The sequence below is a fragment of the Vigna unguiculata genome, chromosome 10, assembly GCF_037176805.1.
Source record: "Vigna unguiculata cultivar grain cowpea cultivar isolate G323 ecotype 2 chromosome 10, ASM3717680v1, whole genome shotgun sequence".
Lineage (NCBI taxonomy): Eukaryota > Viridiplantae > Streptophyta > Magnoliopsida > Fabales > Fabaceae > Vigna > Vigna unguiculata.
In genome coordinates this window covers 46,209,555-46,230,532 of record NC_140801.1, presented here as the reverse complement: position 1 = coordinate 46,230,532, position 20,978 = coordinate 46,209,555, and the positions used below count along the sequence as shown (strand labels likewise).

The 20,978-nt window shown below is 27.1% G+C and overlaps 1 protein-coding gene across 1 annotated transcript; it reads left to right on the top strand.

The window, feature by feature from the left end:
- The first annotated feature begins 13,193 nt into the window (after window positions 1-13,193).
- On the top strand, window positions 13,194-15,993 carry LOC114167270 (F-box protein PP2-A13-like). Its single transcript, XM_028052307.2, has 3 exons — window positions 13,194-14,097; window positions 14,338-14,456; window positions 15,331-15,993. The coding sequence occupies exons 1-3, from the start codon at window positions 13,783-13,785 to the stop codon at window positions 15,740-15,742; spliced, it is 846 nt and encodes a 281-aa protein (XP_027908108.2). The 5' UTR covers window positions 13,194-13,782; the 3' UTR covers window positions 15,743-15,993.
- The last annotated feature ends 4,985 nt before the right edge of the window (window positions 15,994-20,978 follow it).

The window sequence follows — 20,978 nt, the reverse complement described above, 5'->3', positions numbered from 1 at the left end:
TAATATTAATGTTTATAAGTGTTATGGGTTAAAATCTGAATAATTTTTTAATTTGTAATCTTTTGTTTTTTTTTCTTTATCCTCATTTGCTTTTACTTTTTTTTTGTTATCTAAATTTTAACACTTGATATATTTAAACATTATTAATAGTATTATTTAAAAAAAATCAAATTAACTTTATTCAATAAATATTATAACTCAATTAAATAAAAAAAATATAAAAATAAAAGAAAATTGCAATTTTAATATATAAATCAAATTACTAATTAAGTGAAAACATTATCTTAAACATTCTCACATCATATGAGGATTATGGATGACAAAGATATTTGTTCTTGTTAATAGTTGATATTAGGGAATGTACATGAGGATAAAATTCGTAACGGGTAAGAAATGAATATTGTAAATGGATATTTGCGGATAACGGGTATGGGTGTTTTTAATACTCGCATGTTAACGAGCCAGGTATGAGTATCATAATATTCGTACTCGTGGATACCCGTTCTTGCTATACTATAATTTAAATTAAAAAAAAATTTAAATATTAACATATTAATTTTGAATGAGTAATTTTTTTATCAATTAGTTTTAAAAAAAATATTTCTTTGTAAATGGTCATTCAACACTATTTAAATGGGTTATTTGGACTTTGTTTAAAATTTATGAATGTTATGTATTGTATTTTATTTGAATTTATGATTAAAAATGTTCTTAAATATTTATTTTTATTTTTTTGTATATATTCGCGAGTACCTGTGAATATCCGTGGATATTAAAACATTATGTGAGTATCCTCATAACAGATACCCAACGGGTAGGTACAGGTACATGGCGGATATTTATCTAGTGAATAGGATACGGGAGAACTATTATCCTACCGTATCCGTCCTGTTGACATCCCTATTTGATATTTACGGATATCAAGTATTTTAATACTCATTTATAAATGAGTCGGGTGTATGTATCATATTACCGTACTCGCATGTATCTATTATTTGCAAAATATATATATATATATATATATATATATATATATATATATATATTATTAAGTTAAATTTAATTAAAATTAAAATTTAATTTATATTTTATTATATTAAACTTAATTAAATTTAAAATTAAATTAAATTTACACTTTATTTAATTTTTTTTGTAATTTTATTTTAAAAATTTATAAACTATATTTTTTTAAATATTCACATGTATTCGGGATTAGATATTCGTTGGTTTTAAAAAATATGTGAGTATTTTTTAAAAGGATATTCAAAAGAATAATAAGACGTTACAAGTAGATTTATTTGTTGTGAGTTGAGTTGTAAATAAATACTATCTCTATTCAACCTAATCTGTTGTCATCCTAATCAGGACCAGAACTATCATTGTACATTTAATGTATAAAAAACTATAATATTACAAAACCAACCAATCATTGTATAAAAGTCATAAAATATGACATAATGAATGTTTAATGATATAAAAATCATTAACATTCACACTGGTTAATATCGGCTCCATCAATTTATCTTTTTGGCATTGTATCAGATCAGATGTGTCGTATTCTTCCCAAGTGGAAGAAGTAAAAAGTTAAAACGTTTCCCTTATATATTAGGAATGGATTAGCTGCATGTGAGGAATATTATGAGAATTAGGTAAAAGAATATAGAGAATAGCTTAAAGAATGTGGCATTTGATTAGAAAACAACAAAAAAGAAGTATTATAAAGATAGATATATTTGCACGATGCTTACTACATAGGCCAAATACAAACAAATTTTCTACAGCTGGCGAGACATACGAAGAATATCACATTGTGAGAGAAATTTTTTTTATAAGTGGACGAAGTTTCGTAGCCATGTTAATGGTTTTGGAGAAACTAGCTAGGGATGTAAGTATATGAGTGAGGTGTTATAACTATTTTATCTTCTTTCTCTTACTTTGCCAAGAAATTGTTCTTGGGAGTTATGTATATATATGTGAACCATCTGAATGGGTCAACAATCCCCATAACTGCACATGGGACACATGGTCAACAATCATAGTCACGGGCACATCAATTACAACCATAATCAAAACTTCAATGATAGTCACAATACTATTATTTTCGATCATGGTTGTTTTATTACACTAAACTTAGTTGGATGTCATATGTAAATTAGGTTAACTTATTAATGGATCATTACAAGGACATTTATCAAAAAAATTCAATAACATCAATCTAATCAGCAGACAGGAGACCAACCAATATAAATAATTAATATCACTTTTAATATAAAATTTGAAAAAAAAATTATGATTTTTTTTATGTTTAATTAGTAATTTATTTTTTAATATTTAAGTTTATAATTGTTTTTAATCCTTAAATTATAATTGAATCTTAATATTTAGTGAATAGAGTCCATTTTTATAAGCTAAACTATCATTAACACAATTTGAAAAATATCACATATCAAGTATCAAAATTTTGGTTATTTACTATCTTGGAAATCTTCAATTTTTTTTTCTCCCTCCACTTTCCTATGTCTTTGAATATTCATTTTACACCATTTTAAGATAATAAAACACCATGAAATTAAAAGGATAGCTATATTTATACAATTCCAAAATCAAAATTCTCAATTCAATATCGAAAGTTCTATATAAAACAATTCTATAATATATAAATGAAGAACAAATCTCACTTTAAAAATTAAGTTTACAGAATTGAATTAAGCTTAAAAATTCAATTCTTAGTATAAGAATTGACTTAAAAAATACTCAAACTTTGACGGGCAACATTTCTCAACAATATTACTGAATTGAGTAAACAAAAATATAGGACCAAAGTAAATCATATATCCAATAACTAAATTACTAATTGAGCATTTATATTATAAGATGCTTAACTCTTTCTTTTAACTTTATCTAATTTATACCCAGACCTAAATGTTCAATAATTATAATAGAAGGATAGAAATAAAATACATTTGCGGGTAATTTCTATGTTTATTTATGTGGTCTTATAAAATGAATTGAGCATGTTGAAGCTAGAAGCCATGTTTGTATTATTTTTTCTCTTTCTGTTTCAGTTTCCAAAAGCAGAGCAGGCCCAATGATCTTGCGTGACTTCTGTTCCTTGTTGATGCTAGAGCCAAATAAGGTGACTTTGAGGGTATTAGGGAAAAACAAGGTAAAAAAACAAAAAGTAACATAAAAGAACAAAACAAAGGAATACAATGTTGAAGTGATATCTTGTTTCTTCCCCCAGAAGGAGTCTCATCACATACCCATTGCACTCTGAACAATGTTGCAGCAGTTGACAGATTCTCACACACTTCCAACACTCACCCATTCCTCTGCATGTGGAGCTACCCTACACAGTACTATACACCAATTCAAACATAAGCCTACATCTTTGTTTCTATATAAATAATAGAAAAAGGGTACAAAATAAATCTCATCTCACTTGTTAGAATTGTCGTCGTTTATAATTGAATTTTAAGTCTAGCTCAATTTTATAAAATTGATTTATAAGATGAAATTTGTATCTTACAACAAAAATAAATACTTTAATTTGTCAAAATATAATCTTTAAAGAAAACCAATGGATGTAAGTCTCATATGTTTTCTGAAATTCCTGAAACTTGACTATGATGCAAGATTTTCTGAACAAAATTTTCATAATAGTATTTCTGGATTAACTTTCCAAAACACTAAATATATTTTGAAATGATGTTCGTAAAACAAAATTCTCAAGGAATGAGGTTTTTTCCAGAACGAGTTATCTCTCTCTTCTTCTTCCTCTCAAAGAGTGCATTGGAGAACAAAGGAGCAGCAATAATGGCTCACGGCGACAGTAGTGGTATGGTGCAAGGAGAAGAGTATATAGTCTTTTTCTGTTATTATGAGAATACAATTAGTAATAATGGAGGTGCAGAAAGAAAAAGTCAAACAAAACTGTTTTTTCATTTGGGCTTCAAGCACTCCTTTGCAGCATATCATAAATCCTTTGTTTCTAAACAGCTAATTGATAAGTTCACCTAAACATAATTTGTTAATCTTGATAAATTAATAAAAGTGTAAAATTAATCCACCCGAAAAACCAACCGTTCCCAATTTGTGGCATTACGCAACCTTGTTTCTGTCTTATTTATTTATTTACCCATTGCTAGAGTATATAGAATTAGTTAGTTAAATTCGGATTTTCAATTAAATTTTATGTTAGTAATGATGATCAAATGTTAAATTATTTATTTAATTATTTTATTATGAATGTATTGTTTATAATATCTTGATATTTTATTTATTTAACGCTAGTGTAGAATCAATTGGTGGCTCCCTACAAAAATCAATACTGGTTTAGTCTGGTTTTGCTAAATCATATTTGTTTTAAAAATTATTTTCAATACACTTACAAATTTTAATATATATTTTTTTAAAATGTTTTAGAAATACGGTTACTTATGACATATATTCCCATAAGTTTTACATGCGTAAAGGTCAAAATTGGCAACAAAGAATTTTGGTTTCACTATAAATTTTGAGTTTAAATACTGGTCGAATATAATAGTCTCCGGTAAAAAATATCTGTGGTATATAACAAAATGAAATCATTTTTAAAAATCTAAGTCTTCTGTTTTTTTTATAAATATTTCTATAAAGATAAAAACAAAATACACGTTTTTTAAAAATAAAATATTTATCTGAAAAGAAACTAAATAATTTTTTGTTCTTAATTTTATGATTAAAATTATTGCAGAAAAAGTTTGTTTTGGAAAAAAATTTATCTCAAAAAAGCTATCATTTATGTTCAGAAATATATATATATATATATATATATATATATATATATATATATATATATATATATATATATATATATATATATATATATATATATATATTGAAAAGCTTGTTCTAGAAATTTTATTTCAGAAAAGTTACATTTTATTATATGTCCCAGAAAGTTTATTTTGAAAATTTTGTTCTTAAATTTAATTTCAAAAATTACGTTTTGAAATTTTAAAAAATTGGTTATAAAAGATTATATTAAATATAATTTTAGTTCTTAAACATAGATATAAAATTAAAATTTATTATTATTTTAAACTTTTAAACTTTAATATATTTTAGCTTCTAAATTTTAAAATGAAAAAATATAATTATTTTAACTTTTGTTAATTTTTTTATATGTCAAATAATAAGTTAATATTACATTTAAATTCAAACGTGTGTCTTATGTAAATAATTTAAATGTAAACCTAAATTATCTAAAATGTAGTTTAACATAAAGAAATTAAGAAATTATGCGATGGAAAAGGTAAAAGCCAACTTTTCATAGGCTAAACTATATATTTGATTGAACCCTTTATTCTATATATGACAAATGTCAATAAAAGGAGTCTCCAAATGTCAAATATTTCCTTATTAGTCACCTTCAAGTCAATACACTATAAATACCATAGAAAATCCATAACTTCATTTATATAAATGATTGATAAAATGGAAGAGTTACGAGTTTTAACCAAATTCTTATTGATTTGGATCGAAATATAAAGACTTTGACAAAATAAATACTAAAGACAAATACTATTTTATTTTATTAGTCAAAAAAATAATAAACTTATACCTTGTTGAAATAAAATACGAATACTTATAAACAACTACTTCTTAGATTTTTTTTTAAAATATTAATCAACTTAAACTAGCTTTTAAATAAAAGAAAAGTGAGACCAATCCTACATAAAAGTAGCAAACAAGCTTCACATATTCAATTGAAGATTGCTTGTTCCTTTAAAATGTTTTATTGTTCTATGGAAATTAATTCTTGATTCAATTACAATTGATTTTTATTATCACAGAGTTTAATGAACAGAAAATGGTAGATGAAAGAAAAACGAGAATGAATGTGTATTTTCTTCTGACATCTTAAAAGTGTAAGCACACGTAAGTATAAGAACCCAAAATGAAATTGAAGTCAATAGTTGTATCTGACTCAGCTAAGGATATTGATGATGAATCATGTTTAATTTGTTTATTAAACATTAATTCTTACGTGTGACACATCAGAACATTACTACAAGTGGAGAAAAATGTTTTGAACATCGTATTTTTCTTCTTTGTCCTTATTGAATTTAATACTAATATATCATAAGGTGTCAATCATGCAATATTTGTCTCATTGAAAAGAAACTTCCTTTACCGGTTGTTTGTGACTTTAGGTTTGTGTTGGGAAGAAAATGATTTTAAGGTTGACACATGTTAGCTAGCTATATACGAAGTAAGAGTATTCATTTAATAATATATTAAAGAATAATAATGATTATAATAATAATAATAATAATATAATAGATTGAGTTCCTTTTCTTTGAACTAGTATTGCTTATATTTATATAATTGTTATAAAAAGAATAACATTTTTAGACATATACATTATATTATAATTAAAAAACCTTTTGATATAGATTGTATTAAGATTTATGGAAATAACTTATAATGACGGTTATTTTTAATTGCTCATGTTTTAAAAGAATCATTGAAATATATGTCAAAAGTCAAGGTGAATATAAATTGAAAGAGATTAAAAAATTTAATATGTTAGAGACAGATAAAAAGAAAGGGTTTTAAGAAGATTGAAAAAAAACCATACTTTGTTAAAGTTAGAACTTTGAAAAGTAACTAAAATATTGAACGTTTAAGATTAGAACACAATTCATAACTTTGTTAACATTAGAACTTTGAAAAATAAATAAAATATTGAACTTTTAATATCAGAACACAAGATATTCATAAGAATAAGAATTTTTTTTTAAAACATCTTAAATTTTTATTTTTTGGATTAAATATATTTTTATTCCCATTAAGTAAAAAATAAAATTATTCTCTCAATTTTAAAAATACATAAATATAATTTTTTTAATCAAATTTTGATAAATTTATTTAATATTTTAAATATATTTCTATATTAACATTCAAATAAAAAATCTGTCAAACAATATAAACAACTTTAATACTGTAGTAAACATTTGAAACATCAAACAAATTAACTAAATTTAGTTAAAAAGGATTACGTATATTTATAAGAACAAAATTTGAATTTTAGGTGATCACGTTATGTATAATTATTTTTGGATGAAACCTCGTTGGTTGAAGCATCTTTTCATAACAATAAATTACGCGTAAATTTGCATTAGTTTTGTTTATGATTGATGCTATCTGGGAAATCTAGGGAAGGTCGACAAAAAAACCTAGTATTAGGATATGATCTTAGATTTCTTTATTGCAATGGATAAGAATGAAGTCAGCCATGATTATATAAAATATTAACTAATGTCCTCTTTAGATTATTAAAATATGAAAATCATGTTTGAACAAGTATTTCACAATTCATAAAGTTTGTAATATGACTAAATTATTCATTTCATCTTTCATAGCCCACGGAATAGAGTAATCTATGCACTCTCTGTTCCCACACAGAATATAAAATAATGTTACACACACTTTATCACATAACTTAATAAATAAGTGATTATACTTTATTTATACAAATTGAAGTGAAGAAGTTGATGAAAAGTATGTGAGTATTCTTGTCCATCTATGCATATATGGACATATATATATATATATATATATATATATATATATATATATATATATATATATATATATATATTCATCGTAGAATGTGAGGGAAGAAAAGAGCATGGTTCTTTTAAGAATGTTCTTTTCTATGTTCTGTAAGTTTGTTGGAAATTTCGTGTCAGATGATCAAAAATAAAACAATTTTATAGTATATAAGTGAAAGACAAATCTTATTTTACAAGTCGATTTTGTAAAGTTGATTTAGGCTGAAAATGCAATTCTTAACAATTTCAATAAAAATATTTCAACATTAAGAAAATAAAATAAAATATAATCAGTATAGCTTACTTTGTATCTAAAATAAATTTAATAAATACTAAGGTCAATTTTAACTACCAAAATATTACCAGTTTTGATATATATGCAGCTTTCAATTTTGAGTATATTTTCCAAAATATGCATGAACTTGTGTTGTTTACGTCTAATCCTAGCCACATACGTAAGGAATATTTTCTCAAACCACTCACTATCCTAAATAACTATTTCATGACCAACATGTCAACTGCAATAATGTAAACGATTTAGGTGGCCTAATGATTATGACACTTATCATGGTGAACGTGAATTTGAAAAAATTTATTCATACATAATTTTCTTAAAACTAATTCTTGATTAATTTGATTAAGAATCACACTTTTTAAATTTAATGCCATTTTATGATATGATAAGATAAGATAACGTAGTGTTTTTATTGGTCACGTATTGTATTTTATTGATTAGGACCACACGGTGATTCTGAAACGTGCAATAGTTTTCTTTTTTTATCACTATAATGTAATATTGTAAAATATTTTATTCGTCCACAAACTTAAATAACGATATTTAATTGATGTAGAAAAAACGATAGTTAATAGTTTTTTTTATGGTAAATTTAATCCATTCTTAAGCTTATACATTGGTAAATAATTACCTTCTTTTGACCCGTTGTTAAGAATAACATTATTATGCTTGAAATAATATAATATCTTATATAATAATTAACTTTGACAATATTATCATAACATAAAGGATGCGAGAATAGCTAGAATAATTTTTAAATAGCTTTTTACTTTACAAACGAACGCTGTTTTTTTTTTTTGCTTAATCCATTATATTTTTACGAACAAGTTCATAAATAGTAATGCACCCTTTGAAAGAAAATACTAAAAATTGATGTTTTAATATATGAAGTAAATTTGAAAAGATGTAAAAATTAAAATATATTATGGATATACGTGCCGTGTTCCAATCCACAACTACTAACTCATCTTCTTCTCGTATGCAATCGTATAAATACAATTATTCTACATTGTATCTGCCGTATATTATATTCATTTGCCGTAGTTTAAATTCCAATCACGTCTAACTTAAAAAGAAAAGAAAAAAAAAACTAAACTTCCAATCCGCAGCTAACTCATCTTCTTCACGATCACAATCGTATATAAATACAAGTATTATACATTGTATCTACCGTATATTATGTTTATTTGCCGTAGTTCAAATTCCAATCACATCTAACTTTAAAAAAAAAAGAGAAAAAAAAAACTAAACTTCTAATCCCCAGCTAACTCATCTTCTTCACGTATGCAATCGTATAAATACAATTATTCTACATTGTATCCGCCGTATAGTATGTTCATTTGCCGTAGTTCAAATTCCGATCACATAACTTCCACCATCAATTCAGTCCTCAAATTGCTCACCACGAAAAATATAATTAAATAAAAATTACCATTTTAAAAAAATCATAATACGCATAATTGTGGGTTCTTCAAAATATCATTGTGAAAAAGGGAAAAGGAAAGAAGAAATCAAATAGGCCTATTAAAAGTGCTTAATTTTAGAAGTATTTCAGATTTCATTAAATTTTACAAAAAAATTGTTTTAATTATTCAATTAATTTAATTTTAACATTATATTCAATTTGATGTAACTCAATTTATTTTATTTTAAATTGGATTTATTTCTGTTATAAAAAATATTTATATGTTAAAATAAAGGGTAATACTCGAATTAATATAACATCTATTTTACATACGAATTAATATAACATTAAGAGTCTCATCTAATATATAACTTAAGCTAACATAAAATATTAGGTTCTAACATCAAACAATATTAAAATAAATTATGAAATTGTTAAGAATTTTTAAAAATAACAAGTTGACAAATAGTGAGTGGATTTATAAATCTAGTCTATATCAAATATCAGGGAACAATAATAATATTCAAGTTTAAAATCGTATATTTATTTATTTAAACGTGTAAATATAAAAAAATTGCATCCTGACTCGATCCTAACAAAAACGACATTATGAAAAAAAGGTAGAGGACGAGGAGATTGTTGGAAAACCAAGTGTGAGCACCATATAAGAATGAAGACCATAAACATATTGTCTTAATAAGGTTTTGGGTTAAGAATTGTGTCAATCTCTTATATGTGAATCTGACTCATGTGGTGTTGTATTTTTGCAGTCATCCTCTCTCAAAAGGTTCAACAAAATGACATGATAAACTCAATTAATCTTTAGGTTAAAATACCTTTTTGGTTCCAGTTTTTGTCAAGTTTTGTTCAATTAGGTCTTTTTTTATTAACACCGTTTAAATCATTAACGACCATGAACAGTGAATGTCACGTGTCACTTCGTAGTTTTTTTTGATTATATATATATATTTTAAATGTTTACGTGTCAACCTAGCCACGTTCCATGTGTTAGGATCAATGTTTTATATTCAATTTAGTCTCTATATTTGTTATTTTTGTTCACTTTATTCCCAATTTTTATTAACATGAACCAATTTTGTCCCTCTCCAAATTGAAATCAAATTGAAATTTTATATTAAAATTTACATTTTTAAATAAATATTTTTATATAATATATTAAAATTCACATCATTATAATCTTCATATAAAAATTAAATTTGGTCTCATATTCGACAAAGACAAAATTGATCAATTTTAACTGATTAAATTGAACAAAAATAACCAATATAGGAACTAAATTGAATATAAAACATTTCATGTTGCTCGGTTCGCACGTGGACATTTAAAACAATTTAAAAAATTAAAAAAATTATAAAAAATTATAAAAATTATAAAAAAAAAGGAAAAAATAAAAAAAAATTACGAAGTAACACGTGACCGTCATTGTTCATGACCCGTTAATTATTTAAATGGTATTAACAAAAAAAGACCAAATTGAACTTGACGAAAATTAGGACCTATTTGAGTTAAAAAATAAAATTAAACTAATTTGACAAAACTTGATGAAAATTATGACAAAGAGATATTTTAATTTAATCTTTACTAAAATATAATGATAATTTTATAATATTAAAGTAACATGTTAATTATTTGTCATTACATACTTACTATTAACAATAAGTCTCTTTTATAAAAATATTCAAATTATTCGGTCAATCAACAAACAATTATTATTTTTATTTATTTTTCTTACCACTTGTTGGTATGATTCACGGTGCATATTGCATTGTAAGTAGTAATAAAAACATTATTTTAAAATACAAAATCTGAAAAGAATAATTTTTGAATATGTCATTTTTCCACAATCAAATAATTTGGTTTATCTTGAGAAAAAAAACCAAATAAGTATAATTTTGTATATTTAGTAAGCATACATTAATATGTTTCTATACGTGATATTATGATAATAAAAAATAATAAAATTATTATTATTATAATTATAAAATTAGATGTAAATAATTTTTATTTATTTTGAAGATAATTTTATAATTAAAAAAATAATTAAATTAAAAAAATGTCAAATTGAAAAAATGATTAAATTTAAAATAAAAAACTACTTAAAAGATAAATTTTTAAAAGAATAATTATTTTAAGTTTAAAAAACTTATATTTAAAAGATAAATTGAAATTTTGAGTACCAAAAAAAAAATCTCTTAACATATAAGAATATAAAGTATAATTATAAAAATAAATATAAATAATTTTTATTATTTGATTATAAATAATTTTTATTTATTTTGTAAATGATTATTATTTACTTAGTTTGAAAAATACATAGTTAAATAAAAACTTATTCAATTGAAAAAAAAAACACTTAGAGAATAAAATAAAAAAATAGAAAAAAATGTGAACATCAATTAAAAATTTTCTTTATATTATAAATATAGATATTTATATTTATCAAAACATTACACCAAATTGTTATGTTAATTTTTAACTGTAAAATTAAGTACTTTAATTATGAATATATATGACATAAAATTATAATTATAAAAGAAATTATATCATTTTTTATTTGATAATTTTTATTATAAAATATTTAATAATTTATCTATAAAAATATTTTATATTCTTTTGTAAAAAAGTGCTTAAAATTTTTATTATAATAAAAATTGGAGGAAACTAATATGAATCACAACAATATTAGTTTCATTTGAAATTCATATTAAATTAAAGCGAATAAACTAAACCAACGTGTATTTTACTTTTATATTTTATTCAGCTTCCTATCTCTAAAACAAATAAACTGAGTTTTCTATACTTTAATATATTATTACTGTTATCTTACTAAAATGGTGTTTTTTTTTTTTTTTTTTTTTTTTTTTTTTACTTTATAAATTTATAGTAGAACGATTAAACTATGTATAACTGACAACGTTACAGTATATTTGGTTTTAAGTAGAGAAATAGAAGAATAAAATATAAAAGAAATAAGTTGAAAAAAAAAGGATAGAAATAAAATGGAATGTCAAATTATTTAACAAAATAGAAATATTTTTTTTAAAAAGAATATAACTTAAATAAAATAATAAAAATAAATTATATGAATAGTATATTGTTTCTTATATCCTTACCTTTGTACATTACAAATAAAATACATAACTCAAAATAATTTTAAGTCTCTTGTAATTTAATTTGATGTATTTTGAATGGATTTTTAGGTATTTTTTTTGTTTTATTAAAAAAATATATTTTTTAATTGAATATTTATTATTTGATTCCATCCTTACTTAATATAATATGATTTTTACCTTACATTGCTATTGCTTATGTATCCATACATTGACAAAATAAACGACATAATTATGTTTTAAGTACCTTATCTATATCCTTCAACTAAGTATTTATTTTGTTTTGAACTAAAGTTGAATGAAATGACGAGTTGTTATTAATGTTCTTTAACTTCTCCTTAAAATACACTATTGCCATATCCTGATTTTAATAATTTAAAATATATTAAAAAGGTTTTTAGTATATCAAAATGAGTGTAAGTGGAAGAATCTAGTAATTTCTGATCAGAGAATCAAACTCAATTAATAATATAATTTTAATTAAAAAATATAAAACTTTTACATACTTAACAAAATATTTTTTTAATATAAACAAATTAAAAATACTAAAATTTATCTCATCTTAAAAAAGTACTCTCCTAATAAAAACTTAATTAAAAATAAAGAATAATTCATTCATTATTCTTTAAAGATTTTTATGCATCTTTTTCATTATTTTCTGTCACTCTATCAAACCAACAAATTTAATTCGTTCATGCATGTCCATTCATGGTCCCTACCATACATAAGATTTGAGATTGGTTACTATTTAAAAATGGTGCAAGTGAGTGACTTCAGCTGACAGACACAAATGACAACTCCGAAACTGTTCAGGTTAATCCTTTGTACTGGATAAGAACCATCCACCTCGTATTCTAATCTTCCCAACTCACAATTCTCTGCATCGCAAGATTCACAGCCATCTGAGTTCAGCTGCAAATCACTCAGTGGATTGATTACTCTGGTCAATCCATGTCGTTTCCGTACGAGATCTCGTTTTCACGACACTCAGGACTCCCCAAACACGTGTTGTAAAACTCTCGACCTTAAAAAATTCCCAAAGAAAGAGACACCCAAGATCTCAATCTTGGCCTCTCACTGATCCTCAAAATCTCATGAATTTGACTTCAATTTCTGCTCTCTTCACTTTTCTCTCTCTAGCCCTTTCTCAGAAGATCGACAAGTTCAGGTTCAAACTCAAGTTCTGAGGCCGATTCAGGTTCTGGGTGTGTGCAATTGATAAATTCAGGTTCAAGATCGAGTTTTGAGTTCATTTCTTTTTCTGGGTGTGTGAAATCGGAGAGGACAAAAAAGCATTTTTGAAATTTGGGGTGCAGAACACTGGTTTAATTTGGGTTGGTTTGTGTTAACATGGGTGGTAGTTTTTCCTCGTGTGTCTGTGATGGAGATGCTACCCCCTTGAGGCCAAGGCTTGGGGATTTACCAGAGAGCTGTGTGGCATTGATGTTGATGTATTTGGACCCACCAGATATTTGCAAGCTTGCACGACTGAACAGGGCCTTTCGTGATGCTTCTTTAGCTGATTTCATTTGGGAATCGAAGTTACCTTTGAATTATAAGTTCATCGTGGAGAAAGCTTTGAAGGATGCTTGTGTAGAAGAATTGGGGAAGAGGGATATTTATGCTAGACTCTGCAGGCCTAATTTGGTAGACAATGGAACCAAGGTAAGTTTTTATATATTTTCTGTGTTAGATCAGACTAAGAGTTTCACTTATGTTGAACTTTAATGCAAAACTTTTCTTCATGTGAATTATTTTAGTTAAAACTCTGATTCTAATGGGATTATAGTACCAAAAAACTCATACAACTGCATATTAGCTTTGTCCTTGTTTATTATACTCATCCTTTGTATTTACTCTTCAAGTGCTTGGTGTTCACTTGTCAAAAATGTGATGTTGGTATAGGAAATTTGGCTAGATAAGAGGACGGGTGGATTGTGTTTGGCGATTTCTTCCACAGCGTTGAGGATTACAGGGATAGATGATCGGAGATACTGGAGTCGCATTTCGACAGAAGAGTCAAGGTGAGATAATTGTAAGTGAAAATATGTTGATGTTACTCGGACTTTGTTTTGTTCTGTTTACATCTTAATGAGTTGAAAAGAAAACATTGCTCTTGCTGGATTCTTGTTTCTATTCCCTTTTGAGGATTACTGTCAAAGATTAATCACTTTCTGGATATGATATTTAACTTGTTTACAAACTCAAAGACTGTATTTTTGTACTTCTCCAAAACCATTTTACAAATATTCAAGGCTATCTAATACCAAATCTCTAATGTAAGGGTCTGAATGAGTTTAGTTGTCAGTTAATTAATCGAACCTGGTATGTTAAATGTTCCTCTGAGTTTGTTTGTTTAACTAAATGAAAGCCTATAAATGAACTAAACTAAAGATTTGTATGTTTTACATTAATACTTTGCCAATACTGCTTTATGTATGTATGCTTTGGACAATTGCAATTTCATTTATTATATTTATTTAGCAAATTGCGAACCTGTTTATTGTCTTTTTATATATACACAACTACACAACTTACTAAATGTCAACTTTCAAGAGTCGTACTTTAAATAAATGGCAAGTTTTTTTAATATTCATTTTTATCTTCAAAGATTTCTTCTCTAATCTGAAGTCATTTTCAGGAATACAAAACTATATTCTATTACGATATTCACTCTGCTTTCTAGCATGTAATTGATATCATTTAGTGATGTTCATGTGAATGTTCTTAGAGCAGCTTTTCCTGTGGCTGCTCAATTTTGAAGATTTAGCTACCTTCTGCTGGAACACATGAAATTAAGCATTTTAAAACTGCATGACCCCTCTCTTACTTTAAGTTATGACATATTTTCTATGCTCTAGATGAAGAAACCTGATGTATTATGTATGTCCATAACAGATTCCATACAGTTGCTTATCTTCAACAAATTTGGTGGCTTGAAGTGGAAGGTGAAGTTGATTTTCAATTTCCACCTGGGACTTACAGTGTGTTCTTCAGACTCCAGCTCGGCCGATCTTCGAAGAAATTAGGTCGCCGAGTTTGTAAGACCGATCACATTCATGGCTGGGATATAAAACCTGTAAAATTTCAGCTAACAACTTCTGATGGTCAACACGCTGTATCCAAAACTCATTTGGATAACCATGGACACTGGGTTCTCTACCATGCAGGAAACTTTGTTTCTAAGAATCCTAATGATCTGATGAAGGTCAAATTTTCATTGGCTCAGATCGATTGTACGCATACAAAAGGTGGTTTGTGTGTAGATTCTGTTTTTATATGCAACAGTGATGTAAAACCAGAGGTGTAGGTTGTTTTTGTAGGAAGGGAATCTGTGTATATAGTGGAAATGAGTCAATTTTTGTCATTTGAGTTGCAGGGAAGTAAGTAGAGTTCATTCTACAAATATGTCACAACAACAACACTTCCCTTTAGAGTTATTTGTTTCTTTCATATTCTTAGTTCCTTTAGATGTTTTGTTTCTTCAGCAGGACCATGTCTGAGTAGGTTTGCACACATGTTTTACCCTCTTTTTGGCATAATATATGTGTGATTTGTGTATGTTTCCCCTTTTGTTAGTTCTGGGAATTCATTGATGTTGTTTTCCCATATAATGAAACAATTCATGTGTTCAGTTTTATCTGTATGCATCTGCTGTTTATCTTTTTTTATGGAATATTTTTCTACGAATATTTCTTCATAGATAAAAAGATTATTTCCCATGAATTACTTTTTATGGATTTTCGGTCATGGATAAAGTGGATATTTTTCATGTATACTTTCTTAGGCTGATATTTTTTCATAAGTAAAAAGGATATTTCTTTTCTAAAACATTTAAGATCAATTTACTAGTTTCAACATTTGTAGATATTGATATTTTTTTTTCATGAACTGGACTCACTCACAGTAGACTTGATAAGAAGATAAGTATAGTCTAATAAAATATTGTTTCTGTGAAGGATGGAATTAGTGTAGGGTAAGACCTATTCAACCTTGAATATCACACGTTAATTAATTGTGTCTATCTTTGATTTTTCAAATATTGATTCATAAGTATGGTGTGGTATGACTATTATTTAAAAGTATTTAATATATTTAAAAGCATTTAATCAGAGTCAAATACAAGGTTAAGAATTCAAAGGGAATTCTTTTAATCAAAGTCTTTAGTCACAGCTGGACCAAGAGAGAAGGATATGAAATAAATAGTTTGTCAATTTAAAAAATACTTCTCTCGCATAATGTCAAACTACAAAGCGAATCAAACAGTTCGGTTTTGAAAAAAACATTCAAATATTTTTTTTATTTTAATTTTTTTATTGAATTTTGATTGGTTTTCAATTTTAAAAAGATTGGATACAATATTTTTGTTAATATTTGTCTATGGATTGTGAGACCTTTTTTTTTTTTATTTTACACTTTGTCCTAAGGAGGGGTTGGGCCTGTCCTTTTCAAGAGTCCAAGTTCAGCCCACTTTGGAACTCTCAAGATCCCTCACAGTCACTTACTCTTCATTCTGTCACTTTTTACAGAGAACAGTTTCTCACCCTCCCTTGTAGTGCTGCAAGAGCTCTGCTGGGTACTAGCTTTTGCCTCCCTGAACTAGTGAGTCGTCCCTATTTGGAGCTGCCTGAGCTCATATCTTCGTGTAAGTAGACCTCAACCTTCCTTTTTCCAGCTGTGTTGTGGTGGCCCTGCTTAGGGTTCATTCTTTAACTCTTAACTCTGTTTTGATTCAGGTGTCGATATATTTCAGCTCCTCAATTTGTTCCTGGAGCTGTGGTGCTCTTCCTTAAAGTTCGGTTTCGTTTAGCTAAGTCTCATTAAGGTAAGGGAAGCTAGAACTTCTTCTTTTTTCTTTGAAATAGTGCGTACTTATTTTCGTTCTAGAATGTGCTGAGTATGTTTAATTGATGATTGCATTGAATTGGGATGAATTTCATGTTTGGGTATCTATGGATTAGAGAATTTTATGTAGTTTGGATTGCAATTGGAATGAGAGATATTGATTGTTGCAATTGTTCAGTTTGGTATCATCTATAAACCACTTTGAAATGATTTTGAGAAGATAAAAGTGCAAGATACCAAATTGTGCAGTGGAACAAGTCAAAATCTCACAACCAAGAAGCATATGGTGTGGCGCTACCCATTTTCCTACACTGTACACTTTTCGTAAAATGAGGATTCCTACTTCTTTAACCGTTGGATCGAGCTGAAATTTTAACAGCTGATCCTTAACACCTAGTTTTTGACTTTAACCGGTCGGATCTTGAATCGGAGTTCTATAGTGAGATAAGTTTTTATCGCAAGGTCTCTGTATTTTGGTTGTTGACAACATTGACCTTTGTTGCTTGTTTGGTGCATAACTTTCTCTATAGTTATTCAATTAAGTTGGTTCTTGTTGCATTTGGTTCTTGATTCAATCATCTTTAATTTGAATATAAATACACAATTTTTGGAGTTTTACACAAGCTGCAATTTTATTTCTAAAATTCCAAATCGTTTGCATAATGTGTTGTTGTGTAATGAGCCATGACTTGGTTGGGTTGGACATTGGTATGCATTTATAAAGCATGAGATTGAATGGGATCATGTTATGTTGTGTATGAAATGGAAAACATTACTATATGGTTGGTGGTGGTTTGGCATGAGAATTGAATGCTTAATATTGCATGTGGATTTTGTTGGTAAAAGAGTTTCAAGGGAAACTCTTGGTGATGGTGGTGTTAGTGTATACCTTGATATAGGAGATGTCTAGATAAAGGAAGGTATCCTAAACTCTAATAATTATTCACGATCATATAGAGTAAAATAATTTATGTGGTGAGAGTGGCAAGAGGTCCTAGTTTTGGGACATATTGGACCCAAGACATTAGAGGATTAACCCTGTGTGTGGTTGGGTGATAACCCCTTGCGTTTAGACTCTGCAGAGTTTAGAAACCAGCACAGGTGCATACTTCCTTTAGAATTCTATATCAAGAGTATGATCTGGATATTGAGTTAGAGAGTCCTTTAATTGTTTGCTTTCTTGGGTGCTTATTGCTTTGCTTGTCTATAACTTGTTTTATAATCTGCTTGCTCAATAACATGTTAAATATTTTACTCTAGCATAACCTTTCTCTTTGTGTCTGTTCTCTTCTTTGGCTTTTTCCTTTTGCGATGATCACCAAATCCTTGGTGTGAGCATATGTGGAGACTCTTGGTGATCGTGATGTTGGCGGAGAGGTTGGGATGTAGTTAGGCTTCCTAGATCCTTTATTGCTCATTGTTGAACATTTTTTCTCGTGTATTATTATTTTGTAGTTTGTTGCTCTTTTAGCAAATTTCCAGTTTAATCTAATATGTGTTTAGATTTTTTTCATGGCATTGTGTTGTGTCTTTGGGCTTCCATTCTAGTATAATTTGGGATAACTGTAAAAGGTTAATTCTAATATACTTTATGTCGGTGCTCTATTTTATACTATAAACATGATGCGTTCTATAAATTAGAATTATTCTATTAAATTGGGACGTTACATGGATAACTCACGTGCTGCCACTAACACACAAATAGTTTTTACGTATGTTATTTTGATCTTGCATGCCTGTTTTGGATTAGACGTAGACATAAATTTAGGTATATTATTTTAACACATTTAAATTTGTTACCTTTGGTGTTGATCAACAAAAGTAAAATTTTCACATAATTTTAAAAAAAATTGCAATGTCAACCACAACTACCATTATCTTCTTCCTTCTCATCACCGTCTATTAGGATCAAATGCTTACCACTGGATCAAAAGCTATAACCACTACGATTTGATTGTGACCTGGTCCACCTGGTCCCTGCCACGAAACAATTGTACAACCCGAAACTCATGACCTTGGTTCGGATACCAATTGTTAAGCTATAACCATTAGTCTGAGCGCAACTCTTTTTACTTAAAAGTATAACACAAATTCAAATACCACGATTCGATTGTGACCTGACCCACTTGACCTTTATTTAGACAATTGATATACGCAACACCATCATTTATGGCAAACTTTTACACTACCAACTCTCACTGTGCAGGCCACCCCAACATCTACTGGACCATCGCGTCACTTGCACTCACCGCCAGAGGTTCGCAGGAAGCACAAACAGGAAGAACCATGCCATAAATATTGCACCGCGAGCCACAACACAAACTACCACGAACGCGAGGAGCAAGCGCTGATCTCTAGACACCATGCACTTGGTCACTGCAACCACGCCGAACATCCATAATTAGATTTGCGAATGGTAAACCAACGTAGACATTTTATATTTATTTTAAAAATGGATTTCTATTTTGAATTTTAAATTGAAAGTGTGTGAATGAAAGAGCAAAGGAAAATAAAATGGATGAAGAGATGACTAAAAGAATATAGATGAATGTGTGGATGAAAAACATGAATGTGGGTGAAAGAAATGAATGTGGATGAAATATAGAGTGTGAGGAGATTTATGAATGTGACGAAAGAAGATGAATGTGATGAGATTTATATACAAAGTGAGTGAAAAAAATTATGAATGAAAAGATTTGTCAACTTTAAATCTGGATCATTAGATTAAAATTAATCTACTGTCCATATTCAATATGAAAAACGAGCATGGACATCACTAACTTAAATAAATATAAATATTAAAAATAAATGGGATTAGTGTTCGCTAAGTACCCATGCTAACCTTATTTTTTTAATATTTTTTTTATAGTTAAAATTTGCAAAACCAACACTAACTTAAATAAATAAGAATATTAAAAATAAATAAAGTTATCATCAACTACAACTAACCTTACTTAATTTTAATACTTTCTTATTTATTTTTCGCGTATGCCTAAATAAATAAAATATTAAAAATAAATAGGATTAGCATCGGTTAAGATAATGCTAATACAAATATTTATTTAATAAAAAAAATTTTAAAATCATTTTACCTTTTTTAAGTTTATTATTTAAAAAAATAATCTTTTCATCGTATTAGAGTCGACTAGGCCGATACTGATACCGTCACAATTTGGCCAATACTAATATTTTGAAGTTAAATCAATGTTTTCTTGTAGTGGTAAGAAAGTAGAAAATTTTGTTTATAGAAGCTTAATTTGAAGTTTATTGTATCTTACAACTACTAGACTAGATATAATGTTTGTTGCTAATATTTTTGTCTAGACTTATGCATTTTCCAATGCTAACTCACTATTATGCAACAAACACATGTGTTGAGATACAAAGGTGGTATACTTGATTATGGTTTATGATTTTTAAAGGATGGAAGTTGAGATCTTCAAGGATAACTAGATATTGCCTGAACAAGAAGTTTAAGTAATGTCAATAAGTTTATTTTTTTCCATTTAGTAGTAGTGTTTTCTCTTGAAATTCAAAAAAACAAGAGGTGGTGGTTCAATTTATAGCTAAAGCTAAATACATTAAGCTACAATAGTTGTAAATCAAGTCATTCGACTTAGAAATTTTTTATTATGATGGTTAGTTGCATGGTGTATCTACTATCATTAAGGTTGATAATAAGTTAATCATTGCAATTACAA

Bases quoted from the DNA above. Each gene is read 5' to 3' on its own strand.
- LOC114167270 (XM_028052307.2), top strand. From the start codon at position 13,783: ATGGGTGGTAGTTTTTCCTCGTGTGTCTGTGATGGAGATGCTACCCCC. The intron at 14,098-14,337 runs GTAAGTTTTTAT...ATGTTGGTATAG, and splicing joins TGGTAGACAATGGAACCAAG to GAAATTTGGCTAGATAAGAG. The intron at 14,457-15,330 runs GTGAGATAATTG...TGTCCATAACAG, and splicing joins ATTTCGACAGAAGAGTCAAG to ATTCCATACAGTTGCTTATC.